Consider the following 26,655-nt stretch of genomic DNA (forward strand, 5'->3'; position numbering starts at 1 on the left):
CACTAGCTGCTACTCGCTAGCAGCCCACTCGGACCATCATGCCCTCAGCCTCTCTCTACATCTACAGCAAATTCTCCCTTCACTCCACCATCCGCACAAATGCAGATCTTTCAATCTGACAAACTGGGACGATTTCCAACGCGACTTAGACAGCGTGCTGGGCCCTCCCCTGGACAAATCGCGCATCCACTCTAATGTTGAGCTAGATACATACATCCGGAAGGTGAACTCTGCCTTCGAAACTACAATCGACAAACACGCTCCAGTTAAAGAACCTGGTTACTACAAATACGGGCGCCTTTCCCCCTCAACCCTCCTCTTAGTCCACGATAGAAACAGACTACTGCAGCGCAGGAAACGTTTATTTCATCGGTCACGGAGCAGATGCAACGCTGATTACCGTCTCCTCTCCGAGATCATCAAAATCCTGTCCAACAATGGAGCTATTCGGTCCGAACTGAACGCATCTTATAAGAAACTCCTCAAATCCCTCAAACCCGGCCCACAAGTTTTCTCAGTAATTAATCGATTGGCCGGAAGAAAAAAATATACTAACTTCCACCAAACCCCGATAAAAATAGGTAACCTCCAGTGTCACTCCCCCGAGGAAAAAATATCCGCCTGCATAGACTATTTCAGCCACTTATTCAGAGCCAAGTCGCCAGCCGACCCCATCTGGAACTCGGTGGTCGCCAATGTTGTCAGCGATAAAAGGTCGAGCTTGAAAGGGTCTTACCTTTGCCCCTTTTCTCCCAGATGCCCGGCTGATACAGTCAGAACAGGCCCGTTCACCACTTTCTTTACCTCCCTAGGAGAAGTCGAACTTGCAATCTCCCGGTGCAACAATAAAATATCTTCGGGGCCCAATGGCATCTCTAACTTTGTTCTACGGAAGTGTGCGCCTACCATCAGTAAACGTCACGCCATCCTCTTCAACAACTGTCTGAACAACGGCAACCTATCCCCAAGAAGGGTCTCATCTCAAAGATATGAGGCCCATCTCTCTTCTTTCCAATATTGGAAAAATCTTCGAACGTATCCTACTAAGCCCCTTCAATAGACACTACTCCGCCATCATTTCACTTAATCAATTCGGCTTCGAAAACCTCAGATCCACCGAGCAGACAATCATGTACCTGCAAGACCATATCCTCAATCAACTGGAAAACAGGCATTGCACCGTAGCCTGCGCCATAGATCTCGAAAAGACGTTTGATTCAGTCTGGAAAGAGGGATTGCTCTACAAACTAATCAGTCCAATTGCCCCCTCCCCTTATTCAAAATCCTCGCAGACTTCATCTCCAACAGAACTTGCCACGTGCGTTTCGATGGACTACGCTCCAGCGACTTTCCGGTAAACTCAGGAGTCCCTCAGGGATCTATTCTAGGCCCCAAACTTTTTAACATCTTCCTCCGCGATAATCCCCTTTCTCCCGTAAACTTATCCCCCATGACAACGGTAACTCGGGCAGCCCTTCTCCCGCCCTCTTTGCCCAACGACAATGGTCCTCCCGCGTCAGGAGGGATCCTGTTCGCTGATGACACCATCCTCAATATCCTAACCAATAGGATCATCGCTTATTTCAACCGGTGGGCCCTTACCGTTAATTCCCTTAAGTCTGAGGTTATTTGCTTCAGAAACCCCAGTAGGAAGGGCCACTGGCGCACAGTACCAGAAAGTAAAAACCTGCATTTACGCATTGCTAACCACACACTCAAGCCGAAATCAAATATTAAATGCCTGGAAATCTCTCTCAACAATAAACTCAAATCCAACCCTCACGTCAGATCTGCTATCGCCAAGGCCTCAGCTGCCTTAAAAAACTTCCTCTCATCCCGGGCCCTCTTCCCTGCCACCAAAACCCTTTTATACAAAACTCTCATTCGTCCAATCCTGATCTACGGTTTCCCAGCGTGGGCTACCATGTCACCGAACGTAGCAGAAGCGCTCCAACGCTTTGAAAGGACGATACTCAGGAAATGCACGGTCAAACACAGAGGGCCAAACCTAAAATTTCACCAAAACTCTCTTCTGTACGACCTTTCCGGGGTTTGCCCTATAATTCCGCACATGATCAAGTTGTCGCGCGTCAGACTGAAAAAGTGACTGTCCCACCCTAACCCGCTGATAAAAAATCTCGCTAAACGCAATACACTGTTACGCGAGCAGAGGTACTACGTGTCAGTGCTAACTCTCCTCTCGGACAGTAACTCTCCTCTCAACCATCACGCCTCCCCTCCCTCCTTCATTCCCTCCTTTTATCAAAGCTCCTCCCCAGACTTCCACAGAGGCTAAACGCGGAAGTCCAATGTTCTGGCAGTCAATCCTCGCGCAGGTGTAGATCACCTTCTATTATTTTTTTTTACTTAGTCGAGATTAAGACAATAGACACTAATTAGCCTGTACATAATGTAATACCTCCAACTTCTTCCCTAAATTAAGGTCCCTCCTTCTACCAATCAAGCCCCACAATACATGCCCCGCAATCCCACAGTCCTTTTCATCCCTCCCGCCTTGGGTCACTGTCCTCGCACAGGTCCAAATCGAGTAAAAGGTAGCCCTTTCTCAGAATGCTAACACCACTGAGAAAGGACTGCGCTTTACTCCAATTCCGTTGATCAATCCTGTCCACCGGTGCCTAAAAAACCGCCTTTTTCCCGTTTTCCAGTACGGAATGTGTTATGTGTGTTTAGTTGTAAGTTATAAATTATTCTTAGGTTCGAGCACATGTTATGTCAAATGAGCACTGCCATGCACCACCTTTTTACTTTATAACATGTAACCGGCTAGGCCGGATTTCTCCATAGGTTAGCGTTACATACTTAATAAGTTACGCTTGAGCTTTCAAGTTATTATTCCTTTTGTACCGCACATGTATTTTTTCTCTTTGCTCAATAAATAAATCTGAAATCTACGCTTAAGCTCCACCAATCTCCCGTTGTTCAGAAGTTAGAATCATTTAAACTTTTGAGCAATTGCTGGTTGAAATAAGTTGTGAGTCACTGTACATCTCCATACAGTCGCCTCCCGAACTATTAGGGAAATCCCCATAAAAAAAAATAAATTTGAACATACTCAAGTGACTCTTTGTATGCATATATTTTGGCGTTCCGGTATAAACCATTTGGCGCTAAAAGTCAAACCGAACAACTGACACTTCGTTATGAAATCTTTCGCGCCAAATAACCAGACGTTTTACTCGAGGTGACAGATGAAGTTGTATACATTTGTCCTGCCGCGGGAACTATGGGGATTCAAGGATTAATTCAGTTTTTAGAGAAAGCATCATCGCCAGTGTCGTTACAGGTATTTATTCTTGTGCTGATTCTTACTCGAGTGAATGTGGAAAAGTGAAAATAAGCAAAAATTTGGAAGATTGTGTACGGACCGTGGAGTGTAGTTGTCCTTTAAGGAACAGTGATTGGGGTAGCATCACCCCACGAGTACTAAGGATGGCTAGAGATCCAAGGAACCATCTGTCAGCTTTTGAAAATGCTAAAGTGAATAAATTTCATTCACCGAACTTGCTTCAAACTTAAAGGGTCTGTAGGATTTTTAAATAGGAGCAAGCGTCCAAATGTTATTGAGAGAAATAGAATTATGATTCCATTCCGGCTTGAATGATACTTAGAAGATATCGTTGACTCATGTTGATTAGTTGACTACCGTACAAGAGGGCAACAAGTTGTATTTGGACATCCCGGAATATACCCAAGTCGATACCAAGATTGGTCTTTGTATAGTGTTCGCGTCTATTGAGCTTCAAGTTCCTCATTGTGTATCCTTTTATCTAATAGAGGGTTATCATACAATCCGATGCTACACGTAGATTAACAAATTGGATTCATTCCAAAAACGTAAGCAAAAATTTCCTGAACAAAGGATGTAAACGGATTTTCGATTGCCTCTGAACCTATCCTCCTCCTTATGAAAGGGGATATTTTCTGAAAGAGTCCTTTTCAACTTGTATCGTAATAAGAATCATAACTGTCAACATTTGCAATTTATATATATATTTTTTTAATGCAGGACATTCGTGGATATACAGTTGCCATTGACTCATACTGCTGGTTACACAAAGGAGCTTTTGGATGCGCAGATCAGCTAAGCAGAGGAGAAGATACAGACAAGTGCGTCCCCCATTATTCCGAAACTTTTCTCTCATGAAAACTTAATTTCTCCTCAGATACGTCCAATACTGCTTAAAATATGTTAGCCTACTTCTTTCCTACGATATCAAGCCTATACTCGTATTCGATGGACGCCACCTTCCCGCAAAGGCTCAAACAGAACAACGTCGTCGGGAATCCAGAGACCAATCTAAAAAACGCGCCGCCGAACTCCTTCGTTTGGGACAAATCGAACAAGCTCGATCACATATGAGAAGATGCGTTGATATAACCCATGAGATGGCTCATCGATTGATGGTGGAGTGTCGAAAGAGGAATGTGGACTGCATAGTGGCTCCTTATGAAGCTGACGCGCAATTAGCTTATTTGAATAAACGCAACATAGCACAATATGTGATAACAGAGGACTCAGATTTAGTCTTATTCGGCTGCAGCAAAGTCATATTCAAATTGGACCTAAATGCAAACGGGCTCATGGTGGACGCAAATAAACTTTACTTAGCAATGGGAATCAAAGAGGAACGATACACTTTTGATAAGTTCCGAAAAATGTGCATCTTATCAGGATGCGACTATTTGGATTCACTTCCGGGCATCGGATTAGCCAAAGCCTGTAAGTTTTTCTGTCGAACAGAAGAAACCGATATGCGAAGGGCTCTGTTAAAAGTACCGTCATATCTTAATATGCGGAATCTCGTGGTTACCGATGAATACATTGAGAATTTTCTGAAAGCTGATGCAACATTCCAATACATGTTCGTGTTCGATCCTTTCAAGCGAAAAATGGTGCGGTTGAATAAACTGCCTGAGGACTTTGATATTTCGCTTTGCTCAAACGCTGGAACACTCTGTGATAATGACACTGCCTTTCAATTAGCTCTAGGTAACGTAAATCCCTTCACATTGAAGAAATTGGATGATTGGAATCCTGATGCTTTCTCACAGGTAATTGAGAGAATTTCGCAGTTTTTTTTTTGCTAAATGACTTTCTTTTTCAGGACGGGTCAAACGCATTGGGCCTAAGCTGGTCCAATCGGGGTCGAGCCAAGCACAAAAGCATATGGCAAGCTAATTTCACACCACATGAACCCAGTAATAACTGCCAAACTGTACAGGAGACTAGATGTGCCATTGAATTCAAGCGTTATGCTTTGAAGGATGTGGTCACAGCAGATTGTGAGACTATCGAAGTTCAGTGAGTATTCATATCCTTATAAAATTTGACGTAATTTTCATTTGCTGGGTTACCTTCTGATCTCAGGCAAACCGAAAGCGAAATTTTGTCAATCTATTCTGCAAGCGATGAACCTCCAAATAAACGTCTATGTCCTGAAAAAGAAAGAAATTTATCCCCAACCAATGAATCACCTCAAAACTCGACCAAGTCTAGAAACCCTTTTTTGAAGTCATCATCCCAAGTATCCTCGCCAAGCAACCTAGAAACTTCTTCAAATTCGTTGTTGAAAAGTCTAAGCCCTCGAAAGATTGCCAGCAGACAATCAACAAATCTCGCAAAAATCAGCAGCTTTAAACGAACTGTGATCAACACCGAGCAAAAAGTTGTATCTAGATTTTTCAAACTGAACACAACTGTAACTAATAATAGCAATGAAGTTGCAAAATCGCAAGACTGTGAGACAACCCCAGAAAAGTATCCAGACATTGCTGCAAAAGTAGCTGAACTCAATGAATTGGAAGAACGACAACGGCAGGAGGCAACCGCTTTATATCTTTCTTCGCCGGAAGCTACCCTTTCTGATCGAGGCGATAAGACACCACCACGACGAGATAGTATAAATTCAACACCACCGGAAATTGCCAATCTTCATGCAATTGATAGTGGAATAGAAGTTAGTTCAAATGAAAAGGAAGAAATTCAAAAAGAATGTGAAAATCCGCCCAAAGAGCTCTTAGATAAGTTTCAATTTAAAGTTAAAACAAGAGATTTGAGTATCATAGAAGAAGACAATATCATTGAAATATCAGACGAGGAGACTACAAAGAGAGTTGAGACTAGCATTAAAAAGGTATCTATTGAATTGAATGAAGATTCATCGATTACAAGTCGTATTCTTCTATTCATTTCAGAAGAAACCAACTGTACGACGGATTGGACTTGCGAAACCCAAAGCAAAAAAGCCTCCTGTGGATGCGTCACAAAGCAAGCTATCCAAATTTTTCTTTAAGACGAAGTAAATTCATTTGTATATATAAAGGTTGACAATTTTCATAACTAAATCTATTTTCAACAGGCCAGTTCTGCAGTGAACAATTGTGCTAGTGGATTGTCACTACTGAATGTTCCGACTAGAGGTATTTGTATAAGTACTTGTTAATAAAATGTTTTTTATATTAAAAATTCAGTCATTTACCTTTCAATTATTATTAATAATGGGTGCTGTCGGACGTTCTGGCCTACATCATCGCTCCATCGAAAGCGGTGTTACCGGGATGGATCATCCTCTCCTATACGAATTAGGTGGCCCGCCCACCGCAGTCTGTTGAGTCATATTCTGCAACCGGTCGTGGTATAGGGGCTACGGAATCATCAATCCACTTGTAGGGACGAAAAACTCTTCAGAGGATTCTTTCCCCCCACGTGACCAAATGCTCGCAGTTTTTCTTGCTAAGAACACAGGGATTCATAATGTCATTGTCGCACAGTAAGAGTTTAGGCCCTATGGTGAAACATTTCGAGCGGAACAGTTTTTTCGCCTTCATAGCTGTTATCAGTTGTGATCTTCGCACCTAGATACGAGAAATTCGGAGTTGTAGTTTCTTGTCTTTAGCGTTTCCAGTTGACTGAGGCTAATGCTGCCGGCATATATTTTATCTTGTCTTCATTAATGTGTAGCATAAGATCTCACGTTGCCTGCTCAAACTGGATGAAGGCAGTTTGTACATCATCGGTTGTTCTTCGCATTATACCGATATCGTCAGCATAGACCAGCATTTGGATAAACTTGGACAAGAAAGTGCCTCTCACATCAGAATCACACAATTTTCAAAGGCCATGCTAAAAAGAGTGCCTTATAAGGCATTTCCATGTCTTAGATCATTGTTGATGGATATTTCCATTTGTAATTTTCACAATCAGGGCACGTGCAAGTACCTACCATGAAATCCGTTGAGTGAAGAAACAACTTGACAGATAGAAAAACGAAATTTGAGTGAACCAACAGGGCTGTGAACTAGAGAAGGACAGGGAGCAACCGCACCGAAGTTTCAGCAACAAATTCGCAGATTGAAACCTTACACATCTCGATGGACAAGACAAAGAGGGAAATCTGGTTTACGAACGACCCTTGAAAAAGTAGTTTACAATGTTGATGTTAATCGGATAGGCCCCTCTTCAAGTTCACCATTCAGCCTATGCTGACGATATTGATATCATGGGAAGAAAAACGAGAGATGTGTAGTCTACCTTCATCCAGATCGAGAAGACGGCCGAGATTTTGGTCTGCACATTAACGAAAACAACACCAAGTACATGGTGGCCAACGTCAGCACCAAACTCCAAAAACCAACAACATGAAATTCCGCTGGTCAATGAGAAAATCACAACCTATAATAGCTACATGATGAAATCCGTGCATGGTTGTTGGCTACCAACACAGCCTATTTCAGCTTACAAAAACGCCGGTCAAAGCTCTTACTGTACAAGACAATGATTTTGTCAGTCCTCATGTATTCCTCCGAGATCTGGGTTCTTAGCAACTAACTATGAAATTTACGAACGATACCGCAACCGTCTGGTTGTGGATAAAATTTGCCTCAATAAATTGCGATGGGTGAGTCACTTAATCCTTATGGGTGGGGATGATCCAGCTCGGAAAGCCTGTAAGGGCAATATCTATGCTAAAAAAGACGTTTCAGATTTTTCCCCAGATGGGACGATGACGTAGGCCCAGACAACAAACAGCCTTTAGGGAGATCGAATTGCTGGACCTCGGCCCAAAACTGGGATGCTTAGAGGTACTTACTTAGGCACTCCTAGACCGGATACCGGTTGTTACGCCGTTAATGATGATGGTTTTAAAGTAATATCATTCTAAAAAAATCAGAGACGACGGCGGCTTTCAGTTTCGTCCAGGGCAGAGAACCCACTTCTACCCTGAAAGCAGCATGACCAAAATAGTTCGCAGATGTTAGCACTCCTTTTGATACATTACATATTACACAGCGTCTGATGACTCGCCTCAGTCATATGCGAAACCGTAAGCCGTCTTTGTCTCCAATTTTTAAGCATTTAGGGGCTAAGATCCAAACGAGGGGTCCGTGGACCGAAAAAAGTGGGAGTAAGTTGCTCTCTATTTGGTGCGTTCTGACATCAAGTGGATACGACTTAGGGGGTCCTGAATCCCCAAACAAAAAAACATTACTAACTAGAATTACATCCATCGTAATCAACCTTGTGGCGAATGCTACATTCAAAAAGCATTTCATCGATGATAGGATATCGGAAGTTCAAAAGAGTTCCTCATTACGTACTTGCGATTTATACAGCTATATCTTCTCTACACATGCTCGAGGAAACGATCGGAATGCAGTTAAAAGTACAAATTATCCAAGTTTTAATCATCTTTTAGTTTTAAAACGAAAATTGCGTTGTTCTTTAATCAGAATAGCCCTTCCTCTGTCAGTGCATTGCCTACAACCGGAAACGCTAGCTTCCCGAAGCCTCGTCAAAGAAGATAAGAACAAAAGGGGGTTTCCACCATTTTATCTCGATTGAGTTCATTCACTGATCCATAAATACTGCGAACTAACTTGATAAGTACAGCATTTAAACAATGTTTAGCTGAAATTAGGAGGCTGATATGCCTTCTTAACCGCCATTGTTAAGAGGCACAGCTCCTTATATTCATTCAAATGCATCATATCTATAATGACAATACCCTCCAACTATTTTAAATAAATATACATCCGTTAAGAGTAAAGCCGATTTTGATATTTTGTATGTTCGCTCCAAATAATGCAAGGAAGTTTAGTTTCCGTAACCTGCTACATTTTTTTCAATTCAATATAAATACAATCTTTGTGATGTTTTCCTTCTTTTTAATAAAACAATGTTCAACATAGTATACACACTATTGAGATTAATACTAAACAAACGAATCTTTGCAATTTTAAGTATTTGAACTGAGGTAATGGATATAAAAACGGTGAAAATTTATGAGAATTAACAAATTGACTCCTCTCTTGATAGGGCTCTCAGGCACCACCAATTAAGGCACAAAGGGCTCGCTTATAATCTCCAGATGTCTCATTCTGAAAAAAAAATTATTACATTAATTAAAATGTTTAAGTAAAATAAAATACTAAAATATGCTATCTATTTCTCTTAAGTTTATTATCAGGTACTTGAGTATGTATTTACTTGTCTATAAGACATGCAAGCTTGTAACAATATTTATTAGTACACAAATGGCATATTGTCTTAATGTATTTAACCGTTAAAATCGTACTCCTTTTAATTATATATATTTAAATCCATTCGGATCGCCCCACAGACAAGTAGATACGTAGTGACGTATAATACTGAAGAAGAGAACAAGTTCTTCCCGAAATATGGGTTTATATTTACCAGAGTAAATAACTTACGAGTCCGTTAAATAAGTCATCACTTTCGACTCGCCGCAATTCCCGCCCCTTTCCAACAAATGTCAAAATTAAGACTGACTTCAAAATCCTCCCCCCCCCCTCCCATTACAGCCAACGTAGAAAGTTGTAACTGCATGTATTGGGGTTGACAGTTTCCACCTTCCCACCAAGTTTGGTGTCAATCGATTTAACCGTTTCTGAGAAAAGTGCATGTGATAGATAGACAGACTGCATAACGCGAACCCAGAAGAGCGACTTATTGCTACGATTTAACCCAGGCGAAACCAAGTTGAGGCCTGCAGAAAAAAAATCGAATCACTGGGAGAAGCAGCAGATCAGAGCGGAAAAGCTGCGAAAAACAAGTGGAATATCTAATTACAGTTGTTATGCGGCGCCAGGTCTTACAAAGGAAGAGTTCAAATCTATGGTGAAGAGGCACAGGGACTGACGAATAGGATAGCCGAGAAACGAACGCGACGTATACTACACGAAGCTCTTTATCTTCTGCATCTTGCACTTGCAAACACTGGATACGTCAACACTTCTAGAAAAAGAGAAATGGAGTCCGTGGTAGATGTCAGATTTGTTAGCGATATTTTAGCTAATGATCTTCATTTTTTAAACAATACAGTGTACAAAAATGAATTCGTTCTAGAAGACAACTGAGAGACGGGCAGCCAACAAGTTTGACGAAGTGATCTTCAAAGAAGTTTGGCATCAAAACACAACACTTGAAGGAAACGTAGACGGTAAAACCTTACAAATCAGCCAAAAGCTGCGGCAAGCATGCGACGCGTCGATGCCAAATAATATTGTATCATAGAAGCGAGTCTCGAACTGCCTCAAAGCCAGAAGACAGTCAGCGAAACAGAAACCGATCTGTATACAAGCAGCTACATGAAGAATATGAAGAGGCTCGGAAGCTATCATAAAAAGTGAGAGTGAACACTTTAAACGACTGCGTAAGGAAGCGGACACCGACCCTTGAGGTAGTATCTACAAAAAAAATAATGTCGAACTTCAGAGGCAAACGCTCTCCACCAATTTCTTGCCGTAATCTGCTTAATGAAATTGTAACGAATCTTTCTCCACAAAACATGAGTATCGCTAATCTTCCCACTAACGAGATAGACACCAAGGAAGTTTCATTGGTAATTGAAGAGGCCGTAGAAGCCAAAAAAAATATAGTCGGGAAGAGAACGTCTGGCTTGGATGGCATCCCCAACAAAGCTCTCAGGGCAACAGTCAAAGTAGCGCCAAATATGTTTGCCGTGACTGCTGGTGCTGCTGCCTAAGGCTGGTAAACCGCCAGGGGAACCGTCCTCCTATAAACCCATAGGTCTTCTAGACACTATGGGGAAAATGTTGGAGCGGGTCATTTATAATAGACTACTCCCAGTCGTCGAGAGCCAAGGGGGCCTTTCAGATAGGCAGTATGGGTTCCGTAAGGCTAGATCAACCATTGATGCCATCAAAATGGTTACTGGCTTGGCCGAAAATGCAATTCACGGAAGGGGTTGTACCGGTAAATATTGTGTGGTGGTCACCCTGGATGTGAGGAATGCATTCAACTCGCCCAATTGGAATCTTATACGAAAGTCTCTGGCGACGATTGGTGTTCCCACCTACCTCACCGCTATAATAGGTAGCTATGATATTTGCATGAGCGAACACTGTGGTATAATACCAATGATGGATCCAAGGAGTACGTTGTCTCCGCGGGTGTCCCACAGGGCTCTGTACTGGGCCCACTACTGTGGAACATCATGTACAATGATGTGCTTAACCTTCCGGTTCCGGAGGAGGCCACGGGGGTGGGTTACGCTGAAGACGTAGCACTGGTTGTGGTCGCAAAGCATCTCTAGGATGCCGAGTTATACTCACGCGAAGCAATCAGTGTTGTTAAGGCTTGGCTAGAGAGTGCTGGACTGGCAATCGCTGAGGAAAAGACGGAAGCGGTCCTCATCACTAAACGCCGCAAAAGAAATTACGCCTCCATTAGAATCGGGAATCGTACCATCACTTCCAAGCCGGCCATCAAATACTTGGGGGTGATGATAGACGGAAAACTCAATTTTAAGCAGCACATAGAGTATACTTGTCAAAAAGCATTCACCACGAGTTTGGCTCTCGCAAGTATGATGCCGAATGTAGGAGGACCGCGGCATACTTGCAGGCTGCTCACAGCCAGGGTGGTGAGTTCTATCATGCTGTATGCAGTCCCAGTTTAGGGAAACGCGCTGCAGGTTTTAGGCAATGCATATAAATTAGTGTCCGGATGGCTCAAGTGGTTAGAGCGCTGGGCTGTCGTAGCGGAAGGTCGCGGTTCAAATCTCGCTGGGGGCAGAGGAATTTGTTATCGTGATTGGATGTCGGACACCAGTCGACTCAGCTGTGAATGAGTACCTGAGTCAAATCAGGGTAATAATCTCGGGCGGGCGCAATGCTGACCACATTGCCTCCCACAGTGTACTGTGGTGTACCGTTACGGTCTTGAATGAAGTGCTCTAACACACTTCAAGGCCTTGATCCAATATGGATTGTTGTGCCAACGATTATTATTATTATTATATAAATTGAGTACGGTTTACAGAAGAACAGCCTTAAGAGTGTGTTCTGTCCAATTGACATCCTGGCAACCGAAATGATGAACATTTATAACACCAGGTCCATCTCTCCCTTATCGCAGGTGAAAAAAGCCGCAAGAAAGAGATCTATAAGCAAATGGCAACAGAAAAGGGTTGATCCCTTCCATCAGGGAGTGGCTGGAGAGAAAGCATGGGGAGATCAATTATTATCTCACCCAGTTTTCACCGGGCATGGAGGATACCGTCAATACCGTACAGGTTTAAATTGGACACCTCACCTAATTGTCCAAACTTCGACGGGGTCCCAGAGGAACCAGTGCAAGTATTCTTCCAATGTCCTAGGTTCGTAGAAGAAAGAAGGAACCTAGAGGAAACTCTAGGTGAAGTGCTATCACCGGAAAATTTTGTCCGGAGAATGGTAGCTTGCCAGGAAGACTGGGATACGATCAATTCCATGATCGCAGGAATCCAGGAGAAACTGCGAAAAGCAGAAGAAATGAGGAAGGCGCGACTACGAACCCCGCGGGAAGTTTTAGTAGGTAAAAATCCCACACTCTCGCGTGCCCAGGCCAGAGTATTTGAAGATTTCCGCCTCCTCAAAAAAAAAAAACAAAAATACAGACAGACATTGAACCGATTTGTTCTGCAAACAAAACCTTAAAAATGATGAAAATTGAAATGTTGTAGTTGCAAAATGTTTAATTTTGATTACTTTCACCCACATTGAGGTTTATATTCTTAACAAATAAGCTACTGATGTACAGTTAAAACCGTTTTGCTTTCAAATGAAAATTGAATTCACTTCATGCCCCGAAGTTGGAAAATTCTATTAGTGACCTTCATCGGAGTAATGCCTGTAACTTTGTTATTTTTGGCTTAAATTATTCAACAAAATTCTCGAAAGTTTTCCGAAGTACGACTATAATATAGAAAATAACGTCCCAATTTTATTGAACTTCAATTAATTCTTCTCACTGGAAAAAACCCCCACAAAAGTACATGAAAACAAGCGTTCTTATGTGGTTTTCCCCTTAAGTCAAATAAAATATGCACATAGGCACACGTAAATGAACTTTAACTTACCGTAATAGCACTAAATAGTGTTTTATCATAGATTCGCTCATATTCCGCTTTTATTGTGCCCAAATCAATTTCTGATCGACTAACAACAATTCGAATCAGCGTTGAATCATCTGTACCCATACCATCCATGGCATCGTTCAATCGCTTGGCAAAGAAAGCAGCGGGGGACTGTACACATTCCACTAAAATTTACGGAAACAATTCAGACATCTAGATACACTGGTCTGATAGTGATAGATCTTACCAATTGCTATCATAGCATCGTGCAGCGAATCGTCCATCTCATGTTTTATCGCTTGCTCTATTGTCATTCCAGTTAATTGCTTGTATTCCTCAAAGATCAGACGCAATTGAGCAAAACTCGAATGGGCAAAGATTCGGTTGAAGACTGCTTCATCGGTTCCCAGTTTCGCTTCTCCGGCGTTGTAAAGGGCAGCTGCATCTTCTCGAGCCGCATTTGGGTCAACGGTTCCGGCTGCATCTCTCACGCCAGTTATAATTAGGGTCAGCAATCGGCGAAAGTGGCCAGACGTTTCGCTGCACAAATGTTCAGCCAAGGGCCGGTCGTACATAGCCTCATAGCAACCGACTAATCTCTGGACTTCCTCATTAGATTTGGTGCAGAGAATTTCAATGAGAGTAGACTCATTTGTTCCCATTCCCTCCATGGCTTTATGCAATTGTTTGCACAAGTATTCATCGGGAGGTAACATCAAAGCCACTATCACATCTTCGAAATTGCCACCCAATTCACTTTTGAGGTCATCGATCAGATCCCTCTCATATTGTTGTTCGAACGACTGCTTGATAACTTGGCGTTGGTTGTTAGTGCGCGCTGTGAGGATATCGATTATGGTTTGTTCGTCAGTACCGAATCCCTTCATAGCGCCGCGTAAAATCTCAGCGTCTTCTGCAGGGTTGAAACCGCGATGCGGAACGACAGTGGGGTGGGGCTGAAATCATTTATTGCCGTATTATTGCACTGAATACCCTGTATTTCGCACTTATTTGATAATCACTTCAAACCAAATATTTACCTGATAATCCATGTTGTTTACTTGCCACTTTAGACACTTCGCGGGCTGAATGCTATGGTGCTACTGATGGTGTCGTATAGTGTTCAGTTGGCTTTTGGCTGAGCTTTCTAGTGAGAGGCAGTGCACACGCAATAAAAGTGACGTCTATGGCTATGACACAGCTCAACACTATATCTTGTAAAAGCGAAATAATACTAGAAGCGTATATGCATACGTGTATCCACATATGGCAAAGAGGTTTGAGTGGGTATTGTAAGAAATCATCATCAGTAATGAATGGTACTTTGTTGCAAAACTTCCCCACACCTTAGTGTTTACGGGGTAAACATTGACCTCTGGAAGTTCATTTATTTCTTGCTATATTTCATGACTCTCTTGTCAGTTTTTATGTATGGTAAGTGAGGCATCGATAACATATAAAATATGTATAGAATTCCAAGTACTCGGAAACTTAGCGGTAAAAAGGATAAAGCCAAAAGTTATTAACCCTTCGAGCTAGATACTTGCTGTGTTCAAAATTAGTTTCCAGTAGAACACTCACGAAAGTGGAATGCTCCCCGTTAAGATATTCATTCTCAATTTTTTACAAGACAATAGGAGGAGATAATTACCACTTTTGTGATGACGACAGGATGATGAGGAATACAATACAATTGGTTCTCATAGTAACTCTCTTCCTCTTTCATGAAAACAATGAGTGTATCCGAAACTTTTATGAGCAAATATTTGGAATTGCTCACGATAATGTAGCCATAAGTATGATTCATTTAATTGGAGTGATGATTGTACGTTTTTTCGAGTAAGTTTCAAAATTACCAAATTACACAGGGATCTCCTTGATGAAATGACCCCGTTGAAGGTTTTGGCACAACGTCTTTATGCTTTATAAATTAACCATTTATATATATGTCAGTTCTGCGTAGCGTATATGCTATAAGTGCTGTAAAATAATTTTATCAGTTCTACCTGTACAGAGCGTTTAATTTATTGTTCATATATTAAATAGCGACAACATCAATTATCACTTACAAATTGACTGATATTATATCACACCTGATAAGAGTTTGAAATCGTAGCGAAAAGAGTAAGATTAGAAAAAAAGAATGTTCTTTTTAATCAAAGAATAACCCATTGAGTATTTTTAATAGGTTGACTTTGCCATATGCTAATCACTTAATGCTTTACATAACATGTATTTATAAACATTTGAGTACCAATGGTGTGATTTGTTGTGACTTCAAAATTAATTTAAAGAACGATGGGGTTGTCGGTCATAGTTTGCTCCGTAGCATCTAAATGCAGAAACTGGTTGAACATTGAAGGTTTAGAATAAATTGCGAGAGTACTATTGTCAAGCGGAGGTGAATTTGGTGATTTGGTAAAACTGGAGTGTGCTAAAGTTCTTGAAGCGTACTTTTCCACAATTTCACTTCCAGCCTGGTTAATTCCGATTGGCCTTCTTGTGGAAATTCCACGAATGAACCGTAGGATGGAAAGGGGAGCATCTTTATTTCTAGCATGGCATTTTCTCACATATATTTAGTGGCTGTGGGTGAGCTGAATAAACCTTGCATGGATGATATCTTAAACAGTGGAAGGCTGCTTGTAACGCCCCTGACTGCCCTGTGGCGAACGGGTCAGAGATTAGTTCCTCGTATGCAACATATTTCCTTTTTCCCTACTTAACTCCCTTCAACACCCCCATTACCTTGCTTTCAATTCCCTATTTCCCACCCCGACATTCACTCATTTTAAAAAAGTAATGAAAAAAATATCACAGACAGAAAACTTAGGAGGCATGCGCGCTTAAATTTATTGGTTCGATTGGGTAGCCACTAACTGAAGATAGTGCGGATATATGCTTACACTTAGTTTCGAATTGGTAATAAACAAGTCGGGATACTGGAAGCTAGGCTTCGGGTAAAAAGGCATGGTTTTCTATTCGTACATAGCTAAAACTGCAAAATGTGCCTTCATTAATTGTTAGATTCAAGATATACATACGTACATACATATTGTGCTAATCCTAAATAGACAAACGTTTCCCATCCAAATTGATCTGACGCATCTTCACGTATTTCCACTTTACCCCGTGCACAAAAGCATACAAATATGTACTTAAAGTAAATACCACGTACACACATGTCTATCCTTTAGGACACTACCTACAAAATTAATTAGCACATACATATACATACACATGTTTCAAGTAATTGATACTGATATACAAATAACTAAAAACAGCTAAAAAATGAAAATTAATATGTTCCATGGAACCCGCCGTTCATATAACTTCACTTTATATGATGATGACGTCATACACTTTCTAGAATGAAGTAGCTTATAAAAAGTTCATAACCAGTACAGAATGTACGATTGGACGTTAGAGACTTTGGACCACCTCAATTCTGGCTGCCCTGTTATGGCGTGGGTGCAATACACAAATAAGAATAACGCTGTATGCAAGGTGATCAATCAAAACCTTGCATACAAGCATGGGCTGATCACGGGGGCATGTCCGGTTTATTGATATCAGCCGCAGGCAGTACTTGATAGTCCCACTTACAGTATGTACTGGGACCGGCAAGTTCTAACTAATCGCCACATATCGCACAACAAGCCTGACGTGCTATTACTTGTGCAGGACGGGTCCTTCCGCGTATATTGTTGTTAATTGTTGGAAATACGTGGAGAAGATGGTGAACTATGAGGCACTGGCTTGGGAAATCAAGGAAATTCGGCGTCTCGAGAAAGTGGTTGTAGTTTCCATAATATTGTCAGCTACAGACATTGATGTTGCGAGGACTTCTCGACGGATTCTCCCATTGATTCACCACCGGCCACCACCACCAGCGCCTCTTTATAACTTAAGCAGGTAGGATCGTCCGAGCCTAAATGCTTGGGACTTAGTGCTAGCATTAGATAAATTCTGGCATCTGCGAAGATTGTGACAACTCGGAATAAATAATAAATAATTTTTTTAAACAACTTGGTTTATTATTATATTTTTGATAAAATCTTACGGTTATGAAGGTTAGGATAATTCGTAATGCCATTGAGGTCTCTGTAACAATTTAACAGTTTGTGACAGTTTCCTCCGTATTTTTTAATTTGAATAATTATTTGGCCATTTACGGAAGAGTACTCGTATTTAGATCTTGATGTACGCTTCCGCCTTTGATGAATCAAGATGTGTTTGTTGTCAGGAAGGGATGGTGGAAGGGGCTTTCGTCTGCGTTTTTTGGGGCAGTTTGATATTAAAAATTTTCATTGACTGACAACAACTGAATTCCATAGATTACGAGGGGTTTATATCCAGCAGCATAGATTTGAAGGCATCTTCTGAGTTGCTGAGGGCTCAGGAACGACATGACGTCAAAGTATATATTGGGTTGGGGAAAAAGAAATGTCGTATTTTGTCAATAAATGGCGAGACTTAAACATATCTTGTGTTGTACTTATCGCATCGGATCATACTGTACGGCGATTTGAAGACGACAATCTGTGCTACAAGTGTCTCTTTGACAGTGTTGTGATCGTACGTTTCAGTCTCAAGTTATAGCGCGTCAAAGAGTATACCGAGCAAGAAATTCGTCATATTTTACATTTTTACTACCTAAGAGGTAAAAATGCAACGAAGGCGGCCGAAAAAATTTGTGAAGTTTATGGGCTCGATACTGTAACGATTCGCAACGCACAGCGTTGGTTCGATCAATTTCGTTCTGGTGTAGTGGATGTCGAAGATACACCCCGTACTGGTAGGCCAATCGTCGTAGAAAGCGATAAAATCGTCGAAATCATCCAAGTAGACCAGCATGTGAGCATTCGCTCGATTGGCCAGAAACTGGGTGTAGACCATAAAACCGTTCGGAACCATTTGCAGAAGATTGGATTCCAAAAAAAGCTGGATTTTTGGGTGCCACACGAGTTGACGCAAAAAATCTTTTGGACTAAATCAACGCTTGCGATGCACTGCTGAAACGGAACGAATTCGACCCATTTTTGTAGCGGATGGTGACAGGTGATGAAAAGTGGATCACGTACGACAACCTCAAGATCGTGGTCGAAGCACGTCAAGCCGGCCCAAACCATCGCCAAGCCCGAATTGACGGTGCTGTGTTTTTGGTGGGATTGGAAGGAAATCATCCACTATGAGTTGCTCAGTTATGGCCAGACCCTCAATTCGGTCCTCTACTGTGAGCAACGTGACCGTTTGAAGCAAGCGATTGAACAGAAGCGGTCAATAGGAATGGTGTTGTGTTCCACCAGGACAACTCTCGGCCTCACACATTTTTGATGACCCGCCAGAAGCTGCTGGAGCTCGGATGGGATGCCCTATCGCACCCACCGTATAGTCCGGACCTGGCACCAAGTGATTACCATCTCTTCCGGTCCATGCAAAACGTTCTCGGTGCCACTAAGTTGGTCTCAAAAGAGGCGAAAACTGGCTATCTGAGTTTTTTGCTAATAAGGAGGGGGGGTTTTATAAGGGGGGGATAATGAAGTTGCCCTCTAAATGGCAACAAATTTGCGAACAAAACGGTGCATATTTGACTTAAATCGGATAATTCTAAGTATGTTAAATAAAGCGTCAAATTTCGATCACAATTACGACATTCCTTTTTTCCCAACCCAATATAAGCACATTATCGTTAACTTACAACCTGAAAACATCCTTTTGTAGAAAGGTTTTTGGATGTGAATCTTTTGTCTTTCAATCCGGACTTCTAGCCGATTCCGAAATATCGTACATATGTGCCGGTAGGAAGGCAAATCAACGGCCCAGGATGATGTCAACCATTTGTTCGAAACGACGGAATCTTTGATGCCCGCAGTTTTCAAACACTTCTGATAGGATAGAAAGCAGCCTTATCAACGGTTGGATACTAATTGTGTTGGATCTTTTCTCGGTTTTACGACCATAGCTATGACTGAACTTCTCCATAGACTCGAGAATTAACCAATACGTGGCATTGCGTTGAAGATTTTAATTACCTGTTTGAAAGCGAGTTCTGTGACTATTGTGCATATTATTTTGTTGCGGTCACATGTTTCTTTAGGATTGCGTCTCATGATGTGAGCGGCGTTTTTAACTCTGAAATGGAGGTTCGTTTTACGAGATGAGGGTAAGTAATTCGGATGCTGGGCTTTGTTTCCATTGGATTGAATGTAGAAACATTTTTCGAATAATTCGCGAGTAGAACTCCCTTCTCAGCGTCCTTACGGGCTGTTTCGGTCTTTCCAGTTTCCTAGAAGTTTTCGGAATTCAATCGTTAAGTCAATATCACGCCTCATCTTCAAAGATATTTCACTGGACAAATAAAAATTTATATATATATTTCCCGTATTTCAGTTTGCATATTTGTCTGTTAAAGCTTCCGGCTGGTTGATTGGCTTAGATGAAACAGTTTCGCAACTGATACTTTTTGTTGTTCCCAAATCGATGAGATCTGGGGTTTTTGTCGCATGGTCGGCCAGTAACGTGGTACCCAGATGAAATGAAATCGTTATCTTTTATACCGTTGAATACATTCCAAACTTCTGGACTGGCTAGCCGAGAGCCCGCAACTATGAACCTATTGCCCAGAGCCGAACAAATATTCGAAAATAATTGGAACTAACTTTGAATTTACGAGGACAGTATGTAGATTGATGATAGAATAAGTTCATCAGACATCTCTGGGAGGCGATCAAAGGGTAGTATAGGTTCCAGGGCGAAACGTGGATTGGTACACACGATGGAGCATAAAACCTGGGAAATGCCTGCTGAACCAATACCAACAGCTCTACTACCAAACCCTATCTCCACTTCCACGTGGTGATCGCTGGGAGTTCTTCCTTTATGAAAAACTGCAGACGGAGAAGGATGAAGGCGAGTCTCCCGCGCCTAAAAACGGGACAAAATGTACCAATTGGTCCTCTAGGTTAGGGGTTGGGTAGGGCTGACAACCCTACACGGAAAACCGATGTTACGAAGCTATGAAAGGAGCCTCGGACAGGATGGATCTTACAACGACGAATCCGGCAACGACAACGGATTAACGATTTGCACATTTTCTCATGGAACGTGCGCTCCCTGTACAGACCGAATGCTGTTGAGCAGTTAGCAGATACCTTGTCCCAATATAAGGCTGATGTAACAGCGTTACAAGAGATGCGGTGGACAGGGATCGATTTCCTGGAGAAGAGCCGCTACACCATATATTATAGCGGCCATCCAGTAAACCATGTGCTCGGAGTAAGTTTCTTAGTCAGCCAAAAAATGAAACCTGCTGTTATCGGCTTTGAAAATATAAGCGAAAGGCTATGCACTCTGCTTTTGCGAGGCAAGTTTAGAAATATAAGCCTCATTAACGTTCACGCCGCTACTGAGGAGACTGCAGAGTCGAAGAAGGATACCTTCTACGAGGCAGTTGAGCGGACCCTTGAAGCCTGTCCCAAGTATGATATCAAAGCCATACTTGGAGATTTCAACAGTCAAGTAGAGACGGAGGCCGTATTCAGGCGACACGTCAGCTCCCATAGCTTACATAGGGATACCAATGATAACGGATTGCGCATTATCCAGTTAGCAGTATCACACGAAATGGTTGTTGGAAGTACCGAGTTTGCGCGGAAAGCGGTTCACAAACATACGTGGACCTCTCCAGATGGGACCACTTTCAACCAAATTAACCACGTGCTGATTGAACGCCGCCACCTCTCAGCCTTCATGAATGTCAGAATATAGACTCGGATCACTATCTCGTTGGCATGGTGCTCCGAGCTCGAATTACGACACCACCTACAATCCCCTCTGACAATCAGGTGAGAGTCAATACTGAAGTCATCCACAACATAGCCCTCCGCGACACCTATAAGAGGGAAATGGATGCCGCAATAATCGCAGTCAACAGAGGTCCTGCAGATGAAGCATAAACAAATGATCTTCACAACCACCTCAAGAACGTTATCATTGATACGGCCACAAAGATACTTGGTCCCAGCCGCAAAAAAGTCGGAACGGCTGGTTTGACGATGAATGCAAGCTAGCAACGGAACGGAAGAATGCCGCATACCGAGTAATGTTGCATTCTCAAAGAACGCGGGCACGCGCAGAGACTTATCACGAACTCCGTCGAGCGGAGAAGCGACTTGACAGACGGAAAAAGGAAGCCTAGGGGAACAAGCAAGTTTATGAACTAGAAAAGTACAGGGAGCAACCGCACCAGGCGCGCAAGTTTTACAAACAAGTCAGCAGGATGAAGCCTTATACACCACGATGCCCATCCTGCCGAGACAAAGAGGGAAATCTGATTTCCGACAGAATGAACATATTGAAGCGATGGGTTGAATACTTGATCAGCTACTGAACAACCAGAACATTAGGGAGTTGGAGGTCCCGCCAACTGAACACGACGGACAAATACTGCCACCACCAAGTATAGGACAAACAATCCATGCAATTCCTCGGCTTAAAAATCATAAGTCGCCAGGAGCCGATGGATGGAGTTATAAATGGAGGCAGTGCAGAAATTATAGAAGTATCACTTTGCTGAGTACCATCTATAAGATATTTGCCTCGATGTCATCAATCGAGCAGCAAAATTGTCAGGCTTTATTCTTCGCTCCTCCTCTGATTTTGACTCCATCCAACCCTCCTTAGCTCTCTTCAATTCCCTCGTAAGGAATACCCTCGAGTATTGCTCCGTGATCTGGTCACCCTCCCGTAACTGTGATTGTCTTGCCCTTGAAAATGTGCAACGTAAATTCACCCGTTCCCTCTTCTTTAAGAAAAGCTTCCCTCGTGTGGATTACACCTCCCGCCTCCGCTTTTTAAACCTTCCCTTTCTGCAACAGCGTAGATCCTATCTGGATCTATGCACATTCTTTAAACTTTCCTCAGGTCTGATGGACTGCTCCGCCGCTGACGAGATCACCTGCCGTCCTGCGTCTTATAACACACGTAACGCAGATATTTTCAACGTGCCCTTCGCGGAGCTCGAAGTCTATTTTCGTTCCCCGATTCCCAGGCTTTGCCGAAATTATAATGCAAAACAGCTTGGTCCTTTTAACTTCCCTACTTTAAGTAGTTTTAAACGTAGGATAAGTTTTTTGCTTTCTCCTCCTCCTCCTGAGGACAATAATTAATTGTAATTCTCTCTGTTTGTTGTCCGTTAATTAAATAAATAAATAAATATTCTCCTCTATCTTGCTAGGCTGGATAGCCCCATGCGCCCAGAACATCATTGGCCCACAGCAAAGAGGCTTCACTCCAGGCAAATCAGCAACCGATAAGATCTGCGGCAAGCAATGGAAAAACTTTTGGAATATGGACATCAGTTGCACCATCTTTTCATCGACTTTAAAGCAGTATTGCCAGGGTAAAACTGTACACGGCCATGGAGAATTCGGTATTCCGACGAAATTGATAAGACTGACTAGGCTGATCCTGATCAATATGCGAGGTCAGAAAAAAGCAGCAGGATCACTCTCAAGACCATTCGACATCAACAACGGTCTACGACGAGGGGATGCCCTATCATCCGTCCCCTTTAACCTGGCCCTCGAGAAAGTGATCCGTGATGCTGAGGTAAAAGCAAGAGGTACGATCCTCTTTAAGTCCACCCAACTACTGGCCTATGCTGACGATATCGACATCCGAGACGTACAAACTGCCTTCATCCAGATCGAGCAGGCCCCGCGAGATCTTGGGCTGCACATCAAAGAAAGCAAGACAAAGTATATGGTGGCAACGTCAGCACCGAAAACCAACCAATCAACATCAAACCGCACTGGTCAAACAGGAAGAATAAGGATAGGAGAATACAACTTTGAGACCGTTGATAATTTCTCCTATCTATCGTCGAAAATCACAACCGATAACACCTACGATGATGAAATCCGCGCACAGTTGTTGTCAGCCAACAGAGCCTATTTCAGCTTACAGAAACTGTTCCGCTCAAAACGTCTCACCATAGGGTCAAAGCTCTTACTGTGCAAGACAATTATCTTGCCAGTCCTCATGTATTCCTCGTAAACTTGGGTTCTTAGCAAGAAAAATTGCGAACTCTTGGCCGCGTTCGAGAGAAGAATCCTTCGAAGAATGTTTGGCCCCCTACATGAGGATGGACGGTTCCGTAGCCTACACAATGACGAAATCTATGAGCGATACCATGACCGTCAGGTTGTGGATGAAATCCGGCTCAATAGGTTACGGTGGGCGGGTCACTTAATCCGTATGGATGAGGATGATCCCACCCGGAAAGTCTATAAGGGCAATATCTATGGTAGAAAAAGAAGACGAGGCAGACCCTGCCTAAGATGGAGCGATGGCGTAGGTCAGGACGCTAGACAGCTTTTAGGGATATCGAGTTCTCGATGTCTGGAGTTCCTTATTAAGGCAGGCCTAGACCGAATACCGGTTGTTGCGCCGCTGATGATGATAATGATTTAGACGCAATGTCACCATATCAAGGCGGGAATTCTATTGTGTTTTAGATGCTTTTTTAGTCAGTATCCGATTCCATTGAGAGAGGTTCGTAGGAACATTGTTTACATAGGGACAATTCAAAAAGTAAAAATCTGAGTGATCCAAAACAACTCTCTATAAATGAGGGGAATGTTCGAAATCAATACTCCCTTACCTCTCCATTGTCCTTCTCAGGTCAAGATTTGAAGGAAATATTTAGTGGCGGACCTATTATAATGAAGTTAGGACAGATCATAATATTTATTATTACAATTCGAAATATTTTAAGGAGACATTTTATCTTGCCCACCAAACAAGTCTTCTGCATCAAACTAACAACTATTCACATTTTATTCTTACACATACTATAACATATATCATAGTATATGCTTGCGTGCTTTCATAATCATTAATGTCGAGATCCCATTCATCATCTTTGGGTTTGGTCGGACGCCGGAAAGTAATCACCTCCACAGACATTTCGTCTTCCACGAAGATCGCAGAGTATGAGTCACAGTGTGCCAGTTACTATTGTACGCAAAACTACGCTCATTTCGAGTATCTTCCAACGAAATCTTCCGTAGTCGTTGAAACCGTGTTGGTGGGAAAACAACATTTTCCGTTTCGCTAGCTCTTCGCCACGGCATTCTATTTATACAGATTACTACTTGCAACGTTGCTCTCGGTCACACGTCATTTCTGTTACGTATCGCGTCCAAAGCTCTACAAACATTCTCGAGCCATTACGCGGTTAGTAATCGAGTCCAATTCAGACAGTTAAGTGCCTCAAGTAACTCAGCTAACAACGAAAATGGATTATGAAGTAAGTTTTCATCTTTTAGTAATTCAACTCTTACTACTATACTAGAAGGAAATTATCTAAATATTTCGACGTATCGATTTTTTCAGCCCTACCCAAGTGTCGTTCCCAGCCCGGGATTTAGGGCGTCTGAAGATGCAGAAGTTTTGCGAGGAGCTATGCGCGGGCTCGGCACTGACGAGGAGACTATCATTGCACTGTTAACCAGCAGAAGTAACTCGCAACGCCAGGCCATCAAGGAGTCATACGAACAGCAATATGAAAGAGACCTTATTGAGGACCTGAAAGGTGAACTGGGCGGTAACTTCGAAGAAGTGATTGTAGCTTTGATGTCGCCCCCCGAGGAATATCTGTGTAAACAGTTACACAAAGCAATGGAAGGGATGGGGACCGAGGAATCAACCCTTATCGAAATTCTTTGCACTAGGTCCAACGAAGACGTCCAGAAACTGGTATCGTGCTATGAATCAATGTACGACAGACCTTTGGCCGAGCACTTGTGCAGTGAAACTTCTGGGCATTTCCGTCGATTACTGACTTTAATCATTACTGGGGTGAGAGACCCAGCTGGATCCGTGGATCCTGAACAAGCCCGGGAAGATGCGGCAGCTCTCTACAGCGCTGGAGAAGCCAAGCTGGGTACCGATGAGGAAGTCTTCAACCGCATTTTTGCACACTCCAGCTTCGCTCAGCTGCGTCTTGTCTTTGAAGAATATAAAGAATTAACGGGAATGACATTGGAGCAAGCCATTAAGCACGAAATGGATGATTCACTGCACGATGCAATGATAGCAATTGGTGAGAGATTTGAATTTTAAATAGTATCAGCTTGAGAGATTCTAAGTGCGTGGTGTCATTTCCGCATATTTGTTTGCTTCTATTTCAGTGGAGTGTGTTCAATCGCCGGCTGCATTCTTTGCGAAAGAACTTAATAAGGCCATGGATGGCGCCGGGACTGATGATGCCGCGCTGATACGAATTATTGTTAGTCGATCGGAGATTGATTTGGCTACTATTAAGGCGGAATATGAACGTATTTATGATAAGACCCTGTTCAGTGCAATTTCGGTAAGTTTTTTAGTGGACTTTTTATTTGTTTACTCTGTTACTAAGTGAACGTGTGTTGTGTACTAATTCTGCCAGTGGCCTTTTTTGTGGAGTTAAAAAGCTACTGGAATATTGATTGGAACTAATTTCATTGTTGGCATGAAATTTAGCTAGTTTCGTTTAATATGCACTGTAATTATATATTATGATGTGACTTTCATCGCAAAGGATCAATTTTTTTAAATTTCTCCAAGTTCCTTGTTTCAGTGTTTCTTCAGAGATCTGAGATCCCTTCCATAAAAGGGAAAGTCCTTTTTGTCTATTCACTAGTGAATAACAAATGTTATTCTTTCAATTAATATTGCATCTATGCTATTCCAAATTCCAACTCCACGCTTTTCAAATGTTTGTTTTGAAAAAGTCGCATTATTAATAAACTATTTATTTTTTTTACATAAACGTACACTTCACAACGTGACTTCCTATTCCATGAACCTTTTCCTCTGAATCAACTGTAGGAGGTACGTTCTCTTAAATGCCGAATAATTAGCAGGAATATTTCTTTTATTTTAAATGAATATCTAATAAGTTTTTGAAATAATTTTACGTTACAGGGCGAAACGTCTGGCGATTACAAACGTGCATTGTGTGCATTGATTGGAGGTGCCTAAATCCATACTGATGGTAGCACAAATATACTCAACATTCCAAAGTAAACAGATTTTATAGACATAATTTTACTATTATATTATATATTGTTGTTTCTATGACAGTTTTACGTAGGATCTATGTAATGGATTTCTTAAAGCATTTATATATTTATTATAGTAAACGTAAGAAGTTGATGAAATTGCTTTCAAATTAGTAAACGGTTTTAGTAGCAATGTGCCTAAA

The 26,655-nt window shown here is 42.1% G+C and overlaps 3 protein-coding genes across 3 annotated transcripts; 2 read left to right on the forward strand and 1 right to left on the reverse strand.

The window, feature by feature from the left end:
* The first annotated feature begins 3,205 nt into the window (after window positions 1–3,205).
* LOC119651712 (exonuclease 1) lies at window positions 3,206–6,490 on the forward strand. Its single transcript, XM_038055426.1, has 7 exons — window positions 3,206–3,307; window positions 4,031–4,131; window positions 4,188–5,076; window positions 5,130–5,326; window positions 5,393–6,158; window positions 6,220–6,323; window positions 6,384–6,490. Exons 1-7 carry the CDS (start codon window positions 3,248–3,250, stop codon window positions 6,397–6,399), a joined length of 2,133 nt encoding a protein of 710 aa, XP_037911354.1. The 5' UTR covers window positions 3,206–3,247; the 3' UTR covers window positions 6,400–6,490.
* Window positions 6,491–9,168: 2,678 nt separating this feature from the next.
* LOC119652615 (annexin B10-like) lies at window positions 9,169–14,565 on the reverse strand. The gene is made up of 4 exons (XM_038056853.1): window positions 14,444–14,565; window positions 13,651–14,359; window positions 13,407–13,588; window positions 9,169–9,402 (listed from the first exon to the last, which is right to left on the reverse strand). Exons 1-4 carry the CDS (start codon window positions 14,453–14,455, stop codon window positions 9,346–9,348), a joined length of 960 nt encoding a protein of 319 aa, XP_037912781.1. The 5' UTR covers window positions 14,456–14,565; the 3' UTR covers window positions 9,169–9,345.
* Window positions 14,566–24,366: 9,801 nt separating this feature from the next.
* Window positions 24,367–26,655, forward strand: LOC119651988 (annexin B10-like). The gene is made up of 4 exons (XM_038055903.1): window positions 24,367–24,717; window positions 24,804–25,512; window positions 25,601–25,782; window positions 26,376–26,655. Exons 1-4 carry the CDS (start codon window positions 24,706–24,708, stop codon window positions 26,430–26,432), a joined length of 960 nt encoding a protein of 319 aa, XP_037911831.1. The 5' UTR covers window positions 24,367–24,705; the 3' UTR covers window positions 26,433–26,655.

Source organism: Hermetia illucens, chromosome 3 (genome assembly GCF_905115235.1).
Source record: "Hermetia illucens chromosome 3, iHerIll2.2.curated.20191125, whole genome shotgun sequence".
NCBI lineage: Eukaryota > Metazoa > Arthropoda > Insecta > Diptera > Stratiomyidae > Hermetia > Hermetia illucens.

What these genes read in the sequence shown, in the direction of transcription:
- LOC119651712 (XM_038055426.1), top strand. Translation starts at nt 3,248, where the DNA reads ATGGGGATTCAAGGATTAATTCAGTTTTTAGAGAAAGCATCATCGCCA. An exon ending in AGAGGAGAAGATACAGACAA is followed by an intron (nt 4,132 to 4,187) that starts GTGCGTCCCCCA and finishes ATTTCTCCTCAG; the next exon opens with ATACGTCCAATACTGCTTAA. An exon ending in TGTGAGACTATCGAAGTTCA is followed by an intron (nt 5,327 to 5,392) that starts GTGAGTATTCAT and finishes TTCTGATCTCAG; the next exon opens with GCAAACCGAAAGCGAAATTT.
- LOC119652615 (XM_038056853.1), bottom strand. An exon ending in CGATGCTATGATAGCAATTG is followed by an intron (nt 13,589 to 13,650) that starts GTAAGATCTATC and finishes CGTAAATTTTAG; the next exon opens with TGGAATGTGTACAGTCCCCC. An exon ending in CACTATTTAGTGCTATTACG is followed by an intron (nt 9,403 to 13,406) that starts GTAAGTTAAAGT and finishes TTTTTTTTTCAG; the next exon opens with AATGAGACATCTGGAGATTA.
- LOC119651988 (XM_038055903.1), top strand. An exon ending in CGATGCAATGATAGCAATTG is followed by an intron (nt 25,513 to 25,600) that starts GTGAGAGATTTG and finishes CTTCTATTTCAG; the next exon opens with TGGAGTGTGTTCAATCGCCG. An exon ending in CCCTGTTCAGTGCAATTTCG is followed by an intron (nt 25,783 to 26,375) that starts GTAAGTTTTTTA and finishes TTTACGTTACAG; the next exon opens with GGCGAAACGTCTGGCGATTA.